At 31.4% G+C, this 19,402-nt stretch overlaps 1 protein-coding gene across 5 annotated transcripts in view; it reads right to left on the bottom strand.

The window, feature by feature from the left end:
- Positions 1–1,563: 1,563 nt before the first annotated feature.
- LOC124359898 (methionine-R-sulfoxide reductase B1) overlaps positions 1,564–19,402 on the bottom strand; it is a 30,321-nt gene continuing 12,482 nt past the window's right edge. For 2 of the 5 annotated variants that reach the window (XM_046813025.1, XM_046813020.1), the window contains exons 3-4: positions 16,958–17,130; positions 6,200–9,177 (exon numbers count right to left, since the gene is read on the bottom strand). In XM_046813025.1, the coding sequence (XP_046668981.1) occupies positions 9,002–9,177; positions 16,958–17,130 (349 nt within the window). In that variant the 3' untranslated portion in view covers positions 6,200–9,001. Of the gene's footprint in view, positions 1,670–6,199; positions 9,178–14,570; positions 14,612–16,957; positions 17,131–19,402 lie in introns of those variants that run through there. The other 3 variants (XM_046813024.1, XM_046813023.1, XM_046813022.1) reach the window with 3 other exon arrangements.

Below are 19,402 nucleotides of genomic sequence, written 5' to 3'. Positions count from 1 at the left end.
GATATTTCACTAAAATATTAAGTTCCAACGATACAGTACGTTATCAAACGTATCTGATGCATATTATAATATAAAGCTAATATTGAGGTCATACTTTGTATTTTAAGGAGCAAACAATTTCCGACGTTTGTGCGTTAAAACCACATGTTTTAGGTGTGCAACTTATGACTTATTAAACATAGTCAATATCAAATAAATGCTTCAATGGTATTACTATTTCTATGAGTATTTAAGAAACATCATGTGTACCAGACTGACCTTAGCCTATATAAAATTTTGATGTAATGGTACCGCCATTTCATTATATTATTAACTCTAAAAATAGGGAACTTCTGGAAGGATTTTTTTCTCTTAAGTCAATGCATCATTATCATGTTATTCTATTTGTCTATTTTGAAAATTATAACGGTCATTTGTTAGTATTAAATTAATGTTTACCTCTGTTTAATGCATACGAGCTTTAATATTAAAAACTTATAATACGTTTTCTTCCTCCAATAAGCGAGTCCCTGGCGTCATATATGGTATATTGTTACGTAGAATATTTGGCTTGTCAACTATTCCATGTAATCGATTTGTTAATTTCATGTATAAGTTGTAAAAAGATGTTTGTTAGCATTGCATGATTTTTATAGTTCAAATTAATTAACGTTTAAATATCAATGAAATGGAACAAATATTTTAACTACAACAGAATTAACAGTGAGGTAGTCTCAGGTAAAGGCTCGGGTGAGGTGGTTCCTTCCTCGAAATGGTGTCATTACCTGACAATAGTTTTATGGCAACTGGTCTCGAGTTTGCGTGTTCCTTCTAAACATTGCAACATTAAAACAAAAATATTTTAAATGTTTATCTATTTAGTCAACTTTTTACTATTGTCGAGGGAACTGCAGATGGTAAGTTAACAGTTAAAGGTAATAATTTTAAATTTTATGTTATTGGGGGATGTTTTCGTTTTCTAGCCATTTTCTATCTTATTTTCTTTACATGATACTATAGGTTTGGTTATATTTAAAACATTTTCATAAAATATGCTAAACATGCTTTAAATATGTAGTGTTTTTCAATTCGTAAAAAATAAAATAATTAAAGTACAAAACAAAATTAGAACTTTTAAACGTACAAATTTTAACATTTTTGTGATTGTGTATGGAACCGACGAGTGTATCAAGGGAAGTAACATAATCTAATTTAAAGAGAATGTAATTAGAAAAATATTGATTGAAAATCGTACTTCTAAAATTATTATGAAAGTCGGGAAGCTGGTCGAATACGGGTATAAAGAAAGAAAGAAAGAAACACTTCTTTATTGAGGCGAAATTAGGACCATATGGTATTTCTTACATTTAACCTCTTAAAAATATGTCTTAACAAAGCAAATTAAGGCTAATTAACTATAACACTTACACTTACAGTATTCCATTCACACAGTCACGATTCAAAGAGCAGCCCCGCCGCCCGCCCCAATCATCCGGTCCAGGTATTTTCGTCTCAGCTCCGCCACAAACCGTTTTCGGCTCTCAATTTGTTTGACAGGATCTGGTAAGGAGTTCCATAATCTACAGGCGGTAACGGTGAAGGAATGGTTATAGGTTTTGGTTTTGTGTATTAGAATTCTGAGACTTAGTGCACCAGACCGAGTCTCTCTTGCGCCACTCGCCGCCAAAAACTGAAAGTTTTCAGATAAATATTTTGGTGAATCCGTATTAATAATAGAGTACAACATGACTTCTTTTTCACCTCAAACATTATTAATAAGCATAAATGTGTATGGACATTTATATATCAATATTCCGTGCAGGTATTAGAAGCATTTAAACTTCAAGTATCAACTTTATTCAATCCACAAAGTAAATTATTTATAAATTAATAGATAGAGTTAATAACATATTGAAATTAGAAGAGGAGTAAACGAAAAATAAAAGAATAATTTTGCTGTGAACAGCACTAAAACTCTATTCATTCATTTAAATATTACAAATAAACTAATTTTATAAAATGATATATTTATTTGGCATGAATTGTATAGTTTATATAGAGAATCAAACTAATTCGTAAAAGTGTAAGTTTTAAATTATGAACATTTACGTTTTAATAATTCATTGTATATAAGCTAAATTACTTATTACTTTCAAAATTATATGTCATTTTTATCTACTATTATTAATTTGATCTATATTCTTGATATTTAGAATTGCTATTTATCGTTAAAATTTCCATTTTTAATATTTATTTGTATTCCATTTTTATCACTTTTACTTGTGTTAATGTGTTATCATTACTGCTTATAAAGTATATCTGTATCCGCTAAAAGGGGTTTATATTAATATAGTTTTAAATGAATACAAAACAAATTATTACATTTGTAAATTTATAGTGGCAAGAGAATAATGTACGCTACATCAATACAAGCGCAACATTCAGTGCCGTACGACTGGTGCGAGGCAACATTTCGCCACATTGTCCGGCTGCACGCAGTTGACACATAGACCCTAGTAGACTAAAAGAACCTCTGAACAGTTTAAAGTAGGTCGTTGTCTCAACGACCCTCTTACTATATTTTATCCATTGAGTTGAAAAATGGGTTGTTGTCGCTAAGACCCTTCTTCACATTGCTTATACATTTCTCCATTTTGGTCCGTTGACACAAAGACTGGTTGAGTAAAAGACCTGGTTCTCTCAATATAAACATTTAATATAATTTAGGGTCGTTGAGACAACGACCCATCTTTTGAAATATTCAACTAAACAGGCAAGAAGTGGCGTTGTTGCTACGAACCCAGTTGAGTAATTGACCCTTTTCATTCATTTTACTGGGTCGTTGTCACAACGAACCTATGTAGAAAATCTTAAATGTAAAAATAGGGTCGTTGTCTCAACGACCTGTAGACTAAATGACCCTGTATTATTTGTTATTTTCTCAGAAAGGGTCGTTGAGTCAACGATTAGTAGTGTAAAAGACCTGTCACCGAATTCTCTGGTTACCGCATAACACTGACCGATCAGATTTACTTCCTGATAGCTCCTAATTGGCTTCACCTGCCTCAATTTAAATGACCGTAATATAGTTATATAGTAAGAGTTGAAGAACTACACTGATACAACTGACCATAATGTTAATTATTGTGTTTTATAAAAACAATGTAGGTGATAAATTAGTAATAAATCGTTTCATAGTGCAATTCAACTTTATTTACAAATTATAAGTATGTTAAATACAAAGTTTGATTTAACTATCAACATAATACTAATTTTAGTGAGGTATTCATGTTTAATTTAAAAAATTAAAGACTACATTGTGTAGCTTAGAGTAAGTACACAAATTCTTATAGTAAAATTATAAAGTCAAATATGGCAATACAAACATTTACAAACATAATCAACTAATTCAGTTGAATAAAGTAAATAATTTTGCTCTGCATCACTTCCATTTTAAACGATTAAAATTACCATCACTATCATCAAACTCTAGTATTTCCAATTGATTTATTATTTGATTATTATTTCATTGCGAGTTTTAATGAAATACCTATATTTGTATGAGTTTATATAGTTTTATTTTTATAAATATTCATTTTAGAGTAATTTGACTTTTTAAATAGAGTTTGAAATGTAAGCAGACTTTGTTTTACACTATATAACTGAAGTTCTTAACACATTAAAGAAGTATCCCCTCAGCAGTACCGGTAACACCAATTAAAGTGGGCAAAAATCAAGACTTGTAAATTTTCTAAAAACATCAATAGAAATGACTTTTTACCTATCTTTACTTTATCTAAAGTAAACAATGTGTTTTATATATATAAAAATGTTGTGCATATATCTGACTCAAATAATAGGTCAAAAATAAAATAATTTACATTACAAAACATTTTTTGGGATTTTGTGGGACGTTTGCTTAAACTTCTTGTTTCCTAGGAAATTCTTGTATTCTAGTGAGGTAACACTTGCTTAGACAAACTTGCAATATGTTCAGGCCTAGTCTGGTATTATCAACATTTTTATCTACACAGGAAGTTTCATGGTCTAATTTTGTTTTAGTACACATAGGCCTATGACTAGTAAAATAATGAGTACATACTTCATCAAGAATAAGATCTACATCATAAACTGGAAAGAAATCCAAATAACATTAATCTTAAAGTTCAAGTTCTTTATCTGGAATGAAGCTAATGAATGAGATGGTTTAAAAGCACAGGAAATAATTACTCTTTCACATTTCCATCACTTATTAAAAAATTACATTGTAATCACTGCATAGCCAATGCTTAACTCAACATTCTGCGTGGACTGCTCGGTATGTAACCAGCGCATGTATTGTATTTCAAGTACATTAAAATTTTTGTATTATTTATTTATATAAAAAAGTTAACAGATTTTATGATTCAAATAAATATTATAGGAGCCTACTTTTCCCTCTACATTAAAAAAAAACAAGAATCAATCTCATTTCATTGCATATCTATAATGGGGAAGGGTTAATTCAATGTAAATATTGAGCTTAGCTCAATTTTATCTTCTGCTTACAGTGTCTGAAATCTGACAGTCAGTCTTCACTCCACGATCTGGAGTCTAAATATGTCTGAAGAGAAAAAAAAAATAATTTGTAATGAAGACGTTGAAAAAAAAACTATTTGCATCATTTTGAAATAATGTTTAGTTTTAATGCAACCTAAACTCAAAATACAACTAAATAGCAATTTAGATGCATAATAATATGCATAAATATTTTATTAATTAATTTCTGTATTATATTTGATTAAATAAGTTGAACTAACTAAATCGTTTGGTGCAAAATGGCAGAGTCTTCACTTGGTCAATATATATGCCAAGTTCGTACATCTAAGCACTACCACAGCCACCTTCTCTAATTATCAAGTGCTGTTTTTCTGTGTGTGTGCACCTGGAAACTGCGTGATCCACTTCTCATTACAACCAATCAAGCTGAACTGAACTTATTGGCTTCTTTCCTATTAATTAATCATCAATTCCTTTTCATTCTACTTTCATCAAACAGAAAAACCTTCTTCCAGAAAACTTGACATCTATTGTTTTCTCAACTTGATTTATTTTACCTGTTTTCCAAGCCAAAGTGGAAGAACATGTCCGAGGGTAGCATGTCAAGAGAGAGCTTGATAGCTAATATACAAACTCTGGATTCCTGGCTACCTCCAGTTTAAAATAGCCTTCTCCAGGTAGAGTGGAGTGCAACTTATTTCTCCGTTACTTGTGAGAACATTTATGAGTAATGCAAAAAAACCAAAATCTAATCCAGAGACTCTATTAGCTCTCAAAATGTGGATGAAAGTTCATCAAAAGTGGAAGGATTAGTAATGGGGCCATTCTATCCCTTGCAATCCTGATCATTGAGAACAACCAAAGGAGATATAAAGGCTTCCCAGTAGAAGTCTTGGATCTCCTGACTCAGTATGAGTTGATATATCCGAAGACGATGCAATACCAGAAAACCAAAGAGGCTTAGGTGTAAAGTTGTAAGACTTGCCCCGGAGGCCACTAAGTTGTGTGGTGCAGCCAGGAAAAGAATGGCATGGCTTATGAGATATGAGCAAACCCTTGAAGAAGCCAGGACCTTAAAACCAATCCCAAAGGAGCAGCATTCATGGCTAATGAAACAGAGACTATAGTGAGGGAGTGGAATATCCTGTACAGGAATAATGAGGGTAAGTAAGTCTATGCTGTTTACCCTGGCTATAGACTGTACCTCAGCGACCAAACTTGAAAATGAGGATCCTGGATCAGCTACTAGTTTGGAAAAATTCAGCTTGGGTTGAAAAGGAAAACTTAAAGGATATCAGAAGAACCCATCAAGGAGGGTGAGAAGATAGAAGAGCCTAAGACATCCTACTTCCTCAGGACACATGGCAATAATACAGGAATTTCTTGAGGCTGAAATGATCACTTGCATGCCTGAGTGCATGGTAAAAAACACTCCTTTGAAAAGCCATATCTTGTCCACAGAAAAAAGAGAGAAGAATGGAATACAAAGAAGGGCTATCCAACTAAAGGTGTTATACAGTTTTCCTACTGATGGATTACACCTAGACTCTAGGGCAGGTGTGTAGTATTTTTGAAAATCAAATGATTTAAGAAGTGCTATTTTGTAAACAACTATACACTGGCAAAAATATTCATAAACTATACTATAGGAAAAACATTTTAAGAAAGATAAATTAACACATTTTCTCTTCAGAATCTTTATTATTATCACCAACACAAATCATAATTTAATACACAATTAACAACGAATAAAAAAAAATCACAATAATATTAATCAACCCCAATATCCTAAACCAACTAAAAAATTCAATTATTAAAGATATAGTAAATAAATATCTATAAAATAACAACAATTCTTAAAATGAAACAAGCTTGTTACAATGTTAATCAAAACAGGACAAAGCTTTGGACTAGATTTAATATTAAATATCACTAAACATTATTACCATAATTAAATAAATCCACACTTTACATTTTTCATATATCCACAACATAGATTTCATATACATTATATGCAAAATTAAAGAATAATGCACTTTCTACCAATGATTTCTTCAAAATTATTTCTTAACTTTTCAGACCCATCCCAAGTATGTAATACTTTACTATAATACACAGATGTGTCAAATTTAAACGGGATTGATTTTCTATAAGTTCTACCTGGGTCATTAACCTAGAAGCAGCTGATAAGCAAGTAGCCAGTATTGTTATGGAGGAGACAGAACTCAAGCAACTCTCTCAGGTCCCATTATAATCAAAACATGTAGTGAACAAGAAGGACACATGTCTGTGGAGCAGATTATAATGTTGTAAGTTTTTTTAACAAGGAAGGGGTGAAGCCAACTTAAATTTTAGGCACATTTTTGGGACAATACTCTATTAAGTGTTTGCTTAGCATAAAGGATTTTTGCTAAGAAATCCTTGAAAGCCAATATTTCGACAAAAATTAAGTGGTAAATACATTTGTACTCCAATGGATAAAAAAATCCAGAGCTTTTACAATGATTGAACAAAATAGTTCCCAACATGATGGAAAGAAAAATGTATTTCTAAGGTGTGAGATTATGTAGTAAATTAGTATAAATGTATTTTAAAACAAGTTAATATTTGACACATCCTTGTATTGTTCTCTGTATACAAAATACTGGGATATATTTTCAAAAACAATATGTAACACAAATATTCAAATTCATTACAAAATTGGATTTGGTGAGCAAAATAAACAGTGAGATAACTTGCAATATGGTAACAGCATAAAAAAATGTTTAATATAAAAAGATTGGTCTATTATTGATAAAATAAATAATAAAAAAATTACTATACTTGAAAACACTGTTGTTTTAATACATACTAAATTATTGATCTTAGTAGTGTTAAGTTTATACAAGCTAAGCACTAATTTTCTAAAATAATAGGAGACAACATGGCACTGCAAAATTTGCAAATAAATGTGTTTGCTTATTCTATTACGAATTTAAGAATAAAAATGTTTTCCTATGTAAAAAATAAAGTAAATTCCTTAGACAGAGTCATATTTAAAGTAGGGCCACCAGAAAGTGAAGTTGAGGGAGGAGCGTATTAGCTCGTGACCTCGGAGCATTCAATGAGGACTGAGCGACGTTGCTAAATAATGTTTTTCCTTGTAACCGCAAAGCGTCGTGCCCTACAGTCTACATGTGTGGCAACATCACATGGTCCTCTCCATTCTATTCGTCGCCACCAACTGCACTCTTTCGTGGCCCCTACTGTAGGCATGTGGTTTCCATATAAATCCTCACTTTTCTAGTATGTATCACATCTTTTTCATTTCCTAACTAACCTATCTGTATTTATATTTTCATGCAAACATTTACAACTCTAATTACAAAAATGCTTAGAAAAATAAACTGTCATTAGGTAACAAAATATATTATGTACAAGCATGTAACATTTCAGTGAAAATGATTTAAGCCAAAATAATTTACATATTAACACATCAGTGTTAAATTGTGTTACAAAAACATTATAAGTGACTAAATAAACACTGTATCTAATTGCAAGCTATAGTTTAAGTACAGATATTAGATTTTACCATCCTATACTTTTATAGAATTACATTTTCAAAAGTGAACTATATACCAAATAATAAATGTTTATTTAGTACTACAGTACTCTGCAAAGAAATATTTCTCAGTATTTGTCTATGTTATATAATAATACTGGTGTTATCGATAAGTGGGTCACACACCAATTCTGATCCCATCACAATCTGGGTCATCAACTGATTTGTCCAAAGTTCAATGAAACGTAACTGATAATGAATTATGTAATAAATTCCTAAAACTTATTAATTACGTGTGCTCATTGAGTATTTACTTTTCATATCTTTAAATACAGCACAATTAAAATGATTGTAAGCCATATACACATTGAGTTTTGATCTGATCTGCTTCTAATGTGTTCTAATGATTCCTATAATAATCATATGATACATCAGATTCTGATGAAATGCTCCTTAAATTAGTACATTTGTGATATCTATTACTAGTCAGATCTTTATCTTGAAACTAATCAGGCAAATGAAACACATTCACAAACACAAAATTGGTAATTTGGGGTCGACGATTTACCACTTGGGTCGACTATAGTATTTTTTTCACGAATGCTCCCTTGTCTGCAAGATGTTACCTTGTGATGATTTCAACATTTAATTTTCTTATACAGAAATCATCAATATACTTGTATTATATTGGATTCTTTTACAAATGGAAAATAAAAATATATATGGCCTGTAGACAACAGACAGTATTGTATGCGACTTCAATTGGTTAAAGTATAAACTTGGGTGTTATTCTAAATCTTGTCTTCATTGTTTTACTTGAAGAACATTTTTCTTCCTGTGCATGTATATAAAATTTGACATATTAAAAGAAAAATAGGATAAACTGACGCTACATAAAAAGCCTGAGTTATAGGAATAATCTTCTCCCTCTTAAGTACTATCTCAATTGTCAGCTGCCGGGTGGAACTGTAATGAGGCACTGTTGATACAGAAGCGTTTCCGGGAGGGAGGAGGACCATCGCCGAACACATGGCCTAGGTGAGCATTGCACTGCGAACACGTCACCTCTGTGCGGATCATACCTGGATTGGCGATCAATAACAGTAGGTTGGCTCCGACTTTAGTACATGGACAGGGGTGGGGTGGGGGGGAGAGAGAAACAAGACGCAAATTAGCCTCCATTGATACCACCAACCCAGTCAGGCCAGCTGAGCAAACTTGTTCTTCATTCTATTTCTTTATTTGTTACAAAATGTAAAACATTACATTGTGATTTGAGATGTAACTTGTTATGCATTGAACTTATTCTTAATTAATGTCACTATTTATTTCACACTAATTGATTTTTAAATTCTATATGTGCAACATATATTCTCTTTAAAAAAGCATTATATTTTAAATTATGGTTTATCTCAATTAAAGGTTTTAAGAACGAGATTTCTCAGCTAACATTGGCAATGAAAATATTTTTCAAAATAAATGTAAATTTGCAAAAACTCATGCAATTACAAAAGCAAATAAGAATTGACATGCTCAAAAGTTCCATGACAAAACCAAACAAACCCAAAATGAGGATGAAAAGGGGAAAAGGAAGAAAACGTGTATAATAGCTACAAAACAAAAACGTCCTTTCAGAAATATTTATCTTTTAGTGCTTTGGACAATACAAAAAATTAGAATGGTATGTCTGAATGTGTACTGGAAAAAAAATAATTTTGTAATGACTGGATGGTGTCACAGTTTCACATGCTATAAAACCCTTATCATTAACCATATTTAGTATAAATTAGTGTGAGCTTTATTTTCTTAAAATTATCAGATCATAAAACCTATTCGAGTTTTAAATAAATATTTTTAGTATAAACAAGGCGGACATTTAATATAAAAATAACTGTATACATTATTAATAAAACATAGAATGCTCATATTCTACAAATGTTGGTGTGTTTGTGCCAAAGTTTATGTTTGCTAATTGCAACCAGATCCATATCTGACAAAAGCTCACTAAGCTTAGACTTCCGCAAATGAGACTTTTCAAAATGTCCATGACTGGCTTAATGCATTTGGCTTGAAATTATATACTTTAAAATCTAATTTGATTAATTTTCCTACAAAAGAAATTTTTTTACTGGAAACATGATTCAAATCTAACATTGGGTGAAATAAAAACCTCAATTGGAAAAAATACCCAGGATCTTTAAGCAAAATTGAGATCAGCAAATTATGCATTGGGAGTTACATCAGATACTATCACTCAAGAGGCGCTGATGTCTATATGTTATGGCTATAATTATTTGCAACTGAGGTATGGGGTGGTCATTTGGAATAATTCTTCTGGCTCTAACATTTTCAAAATTTAAAAAATCGCTTATCCCAAACATTACTAAATTGGGTTTTCAGAGATTCATGCAAAAAGTGGTTTAAAGAACTCAAAATCCCCACCATACTTATTATATTTACATTTTGGAAATATATTATCGTGCAGGATTAGCCAGAGGAACTTGGATGGGCCGGTGAATAAGAATTTCTTGCTTGCAGCACCCTGTGTATCGGCTTATCCTATTTCAGCTAGGACTTTGACACTGTACATCTATCTGCCAAAACCAATTAAAGAAGAACAACGCTACAATAGCTTCAAAAAGATTTTAAAGGACCCCTTTATAGAACAGATATACTACTCTGTTAGCGAGTACCTGGAGCAAAATTTAATAACGATTGATTATTCTTACGAGGTGGTAATATTTTATATTAGCACAATAACAATTTTTAAATAACAAATTTTTTAATGTGTTTTTAGTCTGAACTGAAAGATTTTTATAAATGATCCAATGATAAATCAGATGTTTTCTGTAGTACTGCTACAAATCATTGTAAACCAACTTTATAACAAACATATTTTATTTTACTTCATTAAATAGCCACTAAATTTTACTTACATTCACATTATTAGTATGGACTGAAAAGAAATTAAATTACTTAAGATTATTTTATGTTTCAAAGTGTTTTCTATTTAAAAATCTATTCTATTTTTTAATGAAAAATATTAATGTACTATCGACACTCACAGAAGAAGGCTAGTGAGTGGGTCTGTCACCCACTAAAACCCCATTTACCCAGGCAAAGCTCCCATTTTTAGATCACTTCACATTACTTCAGGAGAATACCTACTATTCACAGGACTCCTACTGCGATTTGTTCGATCAGACTGAGCAATACTGATATGACGCATTACCTTCCTTTTGCTTTCTTAATTGTCAGCACCATCTTTACTTATTCAGAGACGCTGAGCAAAGCTTGCTACACAGAGACCACTATCTAAATGATACAATAAGAAGTGGCCAATGAAGTACCAACTTCATGATCACACTTTATACAGGGGAAGGTCCCCTAGTCCCATCAACTCTAGAGTTGCTGAACTTGCACATTTTAAACAGCTAAGTTTTAAAATTGGTGAGGCATCTAAATTCTTCTGGCAGAAAGTGTACAGCTTCACGCCCATGTAGGAGGATTTCTTTTCATATTGGGAGAGATGATGAGCTGCTAGGTAGTAACGTGTTCCATGTCCAGTATTGCACTCAAGGAAGTGTCTATTCTGATGACTTTTTTGTAGAGGTTCACTATTGTCATAATCTTTAGGGTCCTGAAAGCTCCTCCTTCTTTGAAACCTAATTCTTCTAAGGCTCTTATGGTCCATTTTTGTAATATCAATAATCTCTGAAAATTTCTTCATGAGATTCCTCCCTAAACCACAAGGCCATAACCAAGGTGTGTTTCAAACAAAGAATAGCAGGCAATTATTGCAGTAGATGTGTCACTTTATCATCTTTATGTCCACTCAAGATCAAGGTTGTGTCATCAGTATACATCAAAACTGCACAAAAGTTGTCCAGATGTTCTGGTATATCATTTATGAACAGTATACACAGTACTGGTCACAATACAAACCCCTGGGGTACTCTTTGATTTATAGGCAGAGGTCTTCATCTAGTTATTTCTGTAACTCCACTTTTTGCTCCTTTTATTTCTACTATTTGTTTCCAGTCTTTGAGATAGCTTTAGAACCAAACTTGGATGTCCTCTTAATGCCCAATTCGTCTAACTTATATGATAGGAGTTCAAGGATTAGGCAATCAAATGCCTTGGACAGATCTAGGGAGAGACTTGTAACAAGATTTTTTTATAGATTGTCAGTAAAGTCTGCAAAGTCAATCAGGGCTGTTGTAGTTGATTTTCCCTTGGTGAAACAATGTTGTCTGTAATTTAATAAATTGGAATTATTGCAATGGTCCAAAAGCTTTCTTAGAATCTATTTCAGAATTTTCGAGAAAGTTGGCATTATTGATATGGGTCTGTAATTACCATCTGTTTTATTGTTTTTTTAGATGTTTTGGGTAAACTTGTGCAATTTTAACTCTGAGTGAAATTGACCTTGACTCAAAGATTTGTTAATAATACTTGTGAGATGTATTATGGATGATTCATTGCATTATTTCAGTATTTTCGCCGATATATTGTCTGTTGCTACAAGTTTTTCTTTTTTTTTTAAATAGTACTATGTATTTTTATTTGGTTGTGCATTGAAAATTATTTGTATTCGGTTGTGCATTGAAAATTATGTGAAATATGACCTATGGCTGGGATTGTGTATAGGTTTACGATTTAGTTGGTTTATTATAGTTTTCTCTTGGCTATAAAGATTAATTAATTGGCTATATAAATTAATTCATATGATTTGCCATTCTGTATGAGTTTTTTTTATGTGTAAACATTTCAAGCTCAAATGTTTATTGCCCTACATTTTTTTACTGTCTTACATCATTTATTATCTTTCATAGAGCTTTAAATTTATTTTCTGTTCCATCTTTAAAACAGAATAACTGGTTGATGAGTCCCGTCTTAATTTTTTAAGCCTTGTGTCACATTCGTCTTGGCTAGGTATGATAGGCACATGTTATCCTTTTGTTTCTAAGAGAGTGTGAGCATCTTTTCTTTGCATTTTTGACATCTTGTACCTGCGGTTATTTTCTTGCCATAGTATGCCAGTCACTATCCAACAACTGTATAGGAGCATGGAGTGTGTGACAGAATCATTTACTTCACATGCTAAGATGTAACAAACAGAAAAGTGACTAATGACCATTAGAAATCTGCAACTAAAATGTGACTTTGTCATCAAGCTTAATATAAGATACTTCAAAATACACAAATCTACTTGGAGCTGAGTAACGGTCACACTGTGCTAGCTCATTCAGGGCAACATACTTTTGAAAATTGATTGAGAAACCCCTGTGCCTTGTCAAGAGTCCTTGTGCTGAGCTATCATCTGTGTATCGCAAGATAAAGTCCTTTGAGACAGCACAAATTCTGGAATATACACACTACAGTTTTTCTTATTCTTGTCTCCAGTAAACTAAGTATGGTCCTGTGTTTATAAAGAATAATGGGTATTATGTATCTCATCAGCACGCCTCAATCCCGATTATCAAAATATAATATAATTTTTTTGTTATCAATACAACTATATATAACAATTAAATGCTACTGTGTAGCAAATGTATAATTGAAATTATTTCTATTAAGACAATACATTTATACATGTCTAATTCACTCTTTTCTTACATTTAATAATTATTGGTTAGATACTGTAAAATGTAATTAACATATAGTGTTTTATTACTAAAGTCTGGATTATGATATTTTTAATATTATAATGATTATTGCTTTAGAAGTGCTTTGATATTCCAAAATAAAATGTGCTAACGGTATTGAGGAATGTATTTTATATAACCCCATATAATTATGAAGCATGTGACATATAGATTTTTTGAAACGTAATGAGATTAATGACTTATCAAATGAGCTGATGTAATCCAGCCATGTGGGGAGTAAGGGAGCAAAGAGAACAATGCTGATAAACTCTCACCTTTCAACTTATCACTGGTTAATGAACTGATTTTGACAACCTACTTATAAGTTACTTTTACAAAAATTAAATCAAATATGAATTGGCTTCATAAGAAAACGGTCCCCCCCCCCCAATGTGAGATTTAAATACTGAATGCAGGCAATTGGTTAATATTTATAAGAAGGTAAAAAAACTGATTACCCTAATGTATTTCCTAGCACTATAAAAAGAATCCAAGCTACATGAACCAAACATTTAAAAATTAAAAAAATATAACTTAAAATGGGCTGCTTCCTTTAAGTAATATAAACTATTAAAATAGGTAGTTGAATTATTAATGTAACTAAACTCCATTCAAAACCCAGTAGAAGAGCCAACATGCATTGCTTAAGGATACAATGAGGAAGGGAGATATATTACAGGTCACACAGGTTTATAAGAGAAATATTACAGATTTCAAATATATTTAGTTAATCGTTAGGCTATATATTATTAGATGAGTGCCTAAAACGCATAACATATTATATGAATCACAGAATACTATAAATCACATAATATACAGTACAGAAAATGCAGATCAAAATATTTCTGATTTGTTCTACGTACAGAATTAATGGAATTATTAAGTATCCATCTCCTCATAACTCCTTTAACAATAAAAATAAAATCAAAAGTTTTGGAAAACTGAAATTTTAATATTTGATACGATTGAAAATTTTAACTATTACAACATATCTTCTTTCAGCATGTAATTTGATGTATATAAATAATTTTAGTTTAAAAAAATGTATATCATTGGTAAGATTTGACCCTTTTAATTTTAATTCATAAATAAATAAATAACAATTTTTGTTTATTAATAATCGTGAACAAAAAATATAAGTTTGTAATGAAAGTCAAAGAAACATTATAAATAATCATAGTAACTTTTACAGACTAATGTAAATACAGTAAACTCTCTGTATTAACTGTGGTTGGTTTAGCCGTAGTATATACAGTAACAAATTTTACAATAAAAAAATTAGAATACACAAAAACAAGTCTTACAACTTTAAAGTTGCTAGAGAAATGTTAGATACGACCAGCAGTTCGAGTCTGTTTATGCAGCAAACTTGTGAGCCAACCAGGGTCAATTTCTGTCCACTGTCCAAACCCAATATCCCTTCACCTCTAGGGCACATTGACAATCTTATTCAATATCACGAGAAACAAAATGATGCATCACTTTGTGACAAAACTTTGAAGAAGAAACTTCAATTCCAAATTACAAAGAAGCGTTGCAAAATAAAGTCATAAAAACGTTCTACAAGTGCTTCAATGTACATATTGTCTTTTAACTTTATTTAAACACAATTAATATTACTGTATGCATGTATTAGTTGTAAATACTGTACATTCTTCTGTTACAATATTAACTTAATTAAATAAAGTTAGTAATCATTTTCAACCACTACCGCGCTCTTTGATACCTAGAGTAATATCGTCAATTTTGGAGATTGGCCATGAAATTCGTTTATCCACAGTTTTCGCATGGGTCACCACCTCTATGGAAAATTGAGAGTTTACTGTACTCAGAAACAATTCAAATTAACCTGTGTTTTCCTTGAGCTTTTGCTGAACCAAAAACATACGGTATCACATATTATATACTGCAATCACAAACTGACATCATAGGTAGTTTATAAATGGTTATCTAGGGGACTCTAGCAAGAAAATCTGGCAATTATAAAAGACTAATTTTGTCTCTTCAACCTCAGAATTAAAAAACTCTGAGATGATTTTTACAAGTTTAGTACCAGTTAGGCCTGTTTTAATCTTTTGGATCTTCAGTTACTCATATGCACTCTTGAGTTAAGTAAGATGTTGTTATACAATGCTTAGAGAGTTACAAAATACACACCCTAAGAATACAATAACTACAGTTTGTCGATTCAGAAATAATTATTTTAAACTTAATACTATTATAACATAAAAATCCATTGATTTCTTGCATATCAAAACAAAGAAAATGATTTTTTCTGTTATAGTATCTTTCTACTAGAAGATTTAATTTAAAATGTTGCCAAACATCTTAAAAAACGATAAAAAATTGTGAATTTGTTAAAATAATTAAAAATAACTTTTGCACTAATAAATTCAAAGAATTACAAGAAAGTGACAGCACAGAATATATTGAACTGCTGAGCACAGTTGTACATATTCAGCCAACTGCCCTCAGCGCTAGTTTCATACTACTAAAAGACATTTACTGCTTCCTAACAGTGATCACACGTACTGCGAGGACTATTGCCCAGTCTGATGTGTGTTGCTGTCTGGTACACACCTTTGCGATCACTTATTCAAAGCCAATTGTTGATATCTCTACCTTGGTTATTTAGTGCTGTTTACAAACTTAAGAACTATTGGCAAAGTACAAAAAAAAAATACTGTAATAAAAGTATATATGTGCTATTTTAAGTTAAAACAGCCTTTTAAAACAGAAAGACAACATTTCAGTCTTTTAATTCAGCTACACAATGTATTCGAAGCTACAAATGTGTTAACTTGCCTAAAGCTATAAAAAAGGTAAAAAACTCGTTTGTTTCGAAAAAATAATCAGTGTCAGGAATAACTGTGCACTTGAGGCCACACTATTGTGCACATTAGCTTTAAGCAGCTTTATAATAACTCTTCTGTAATTGATCTAAACTTATCTATTTAAACCACCTTTGATTAAATGCTTGATTCTATAATTTTTGAACGTATTTCTTCAAATAGACAAAAAAAACCAACCATAAGCACATAGTTGAAAACATTGAAGATAAGAAGTAAATAACTTGATATGGCAAAACAGGGACTTCTTTTAATATATATGTGTTTAAAACACTAAAATATAATATAATAAAACTTCTAGCGTAACATAATTCCAAATGAATATGTTTTTAAATAGAGTTAATATGTTACCGTGCAAACTACTTTAATCAAACACACTTTATCACTACCACTGAACTCACCATTTGAAGTGTCCTTAGTCAGCTTCACTTTTCCTTGATCTAAAACATTGTTAAATGCTGGCCAGCCACATGAAGACTCAAATTTGGTCTGTGAGGAAAACAATGGCTGGTCACATACAACACAGCTGTATGTGCCAGCTTCGGAGCACTTGTTATACTTTCCTGTAAAGGCTCTGGAAACAAGAAAGAAAGATACACAGTTTAGTTAAAATATCACATTCAAGCACCAATTTAACACTTTTGGTGCCAAAATATTAAAACAAAATAAAAATCTATGCAATAATCAGCATTGTTTGAATCTACAGAAGATGGCGTGCCAGGATCCATATGTACATGTACAGTATTTAGTAGAAAGAATGTGTAGGGTAAATAATTTGCAGTTGTTATTATATTGTTTACTAGTACCTATAATATCTTACTACACTAGTTTATGTTTTCCAATACTTTAGGATGGTATTGTACTTGTGAAAATAAACAAAAAAGTTCCATGAACATTTGTCCTATGACCCAATCTTTCCATCTATGTTTTGTTATCTATAGAATTTAACACATCTTTTAAACCTCTTGAGGTATATCAACTTAAAATTTGATACATGTACAATAATTAACAGGATTTATTTCAGTGTGAAATATTACTGCATGTTTCTACTTTGTAACAATTATAAATGGTGATCATTTTAATTTTTAAAGTTAAATAAATATAGGTACTAATAGAATTTTTTTAATGCACAAGACACAAAATATACTATTTCATCCTTTAAAAATTATGTAAAAGGCATTCCATCAGATAACAACTAATTGATAAATCACATTAACTTTGTTATAAAATAACTGCATAAAAATGTTATGGCTACCATAACAATTTTGCAATATTTTTAATGTGTTTCACCAAAATACCTCAAAACTGCATGTTGCTTGCATAAAAGATTCAAGGATACCCCTTTTAAGCACTTTTATTATAAATTCAATATTTGTTGATTATGTTTGTTTCAACAAAATCAGATTTGAAACAACTGCACCAGACATAAAATATGTTTTACGGCAATTCTCTACAACCAGTGATAATAAACTTTCAAGATGTTGGTACTTAGAAGAAAATTGGATGATTATAAGCTAAACAGTTACTGACAAGTTTTCTATTTAAATTATTATTAAATGTTCAATTTCTAGCATAATTGGAATTTCATAGTAACCAAAAAAGCATTTATTCTGCACTGTAAATGAACCTGTATTCATTTTAAATAATTCAGTTAGTTTAAGCTTTTGTTTCTATAGTTTTCTTTTTAGTAATTAATTATAGCAAGTATTTGAAGTTTAAATGTTTAGTTTCTATACATTGTTTTCACGCTATCAATTAGAAAATTGGTTAATATAAAGTTGAAATGTTGGTAATATATATATATATATATATATATATATCTAATTTGATTGACTCTGCTGGTTTCATTACATACGGTAGGCTATTATACTTTAAGCAACACATTAGGGTACAAATCACATAACATTGCTATGGTGAAAAGGGGTAGTTCAATGAGAATGTTTTGTTTAGTTCCATTTCACCTTCCGCTCAATGCACTATCCGAGATCTGAAACTTTTGATCACAGAGTTGATTCTTTTAACAATGACTGTGTTATGTCTAGAAAACTCTGTCGCTACACCGTGCTTTACGATCGTGTGTATATCATTGTAGTGCACTCAATTTTGCACCTGATAAAAGACAAATGAGTTTTCATGTATATTATTTTGGATTTCAGCTGGTTAATTGGATGGAGCTCTTTTGTGAAGTATGTATCTCCCATATTTAAGCGATATAAAGCAAAAAGAAAGGACTCATTGTGTTGTTGAGAGTATGTTTTTAATGCTGAAATCATGGCAAGTACTAAGTAGTATAAAGCAAATACGAGGGGGTACCCAAAAAAAAACCGGAATTGTATTGCTGGCAGCCTGCAGCGTGTAGTACACATTCCTGCCGCTAGGCGTGTGTCGCGCAACCCATTGCGAGCTCAGTGACCCCAGTTCCGTTGTCCTAGTGCATTCTATTCGTTCGTAGTGACTGTTTTCGCTAACCCTGTTTTGTTCTTGTTTCGTTTTTTGTCATGGCAAGTTTAAGTGAACAACGTGCAGCTGTGAAATTTTGTTTTTTACTTGGTAAAAATGCTGCAGAAACTATTTAAATGTTGAATACAGCTTACAAAGATGATGCTATGGGGAAAACTCAGGTCTACAAGTGGTTCGCTCGATTTAAAAATGGCGACATGTCGATTGAAGACAAACCTCGTTCTGGACGTCCATCAACCTTTCGAACGGACGAAAATGTTGAGAAAATTCGTGAACTTGTGCTCACCGACCGTCGACAGACAATTGAGGAACTATCAGAGAGTAGTGGGTTAACTTGGAGCTCGGTTCAGCGAATTTTAACAGGAGATTTAGGACTGAAAAGGGTT

The sequence above is a fragment of the Homalodisca vitripennis genome, chromosome 4 (genome assembly GCF_021130785.1).
Source record: "Homalodisca vitripennis isolate AUS2020 chromosome 4, UT_GWSS_2.1, whole genome shotgun sequence".
Lineage (NCBI taxonomy): Eukaryota > Metazoa > Arthropoda > Insecta > Hemiptera > Cicadellidae > Homalodisca > Homalodisca vitripennis.
This window is presented reverse-complemented; position numbering and strand designations above follow the sequence as displayed.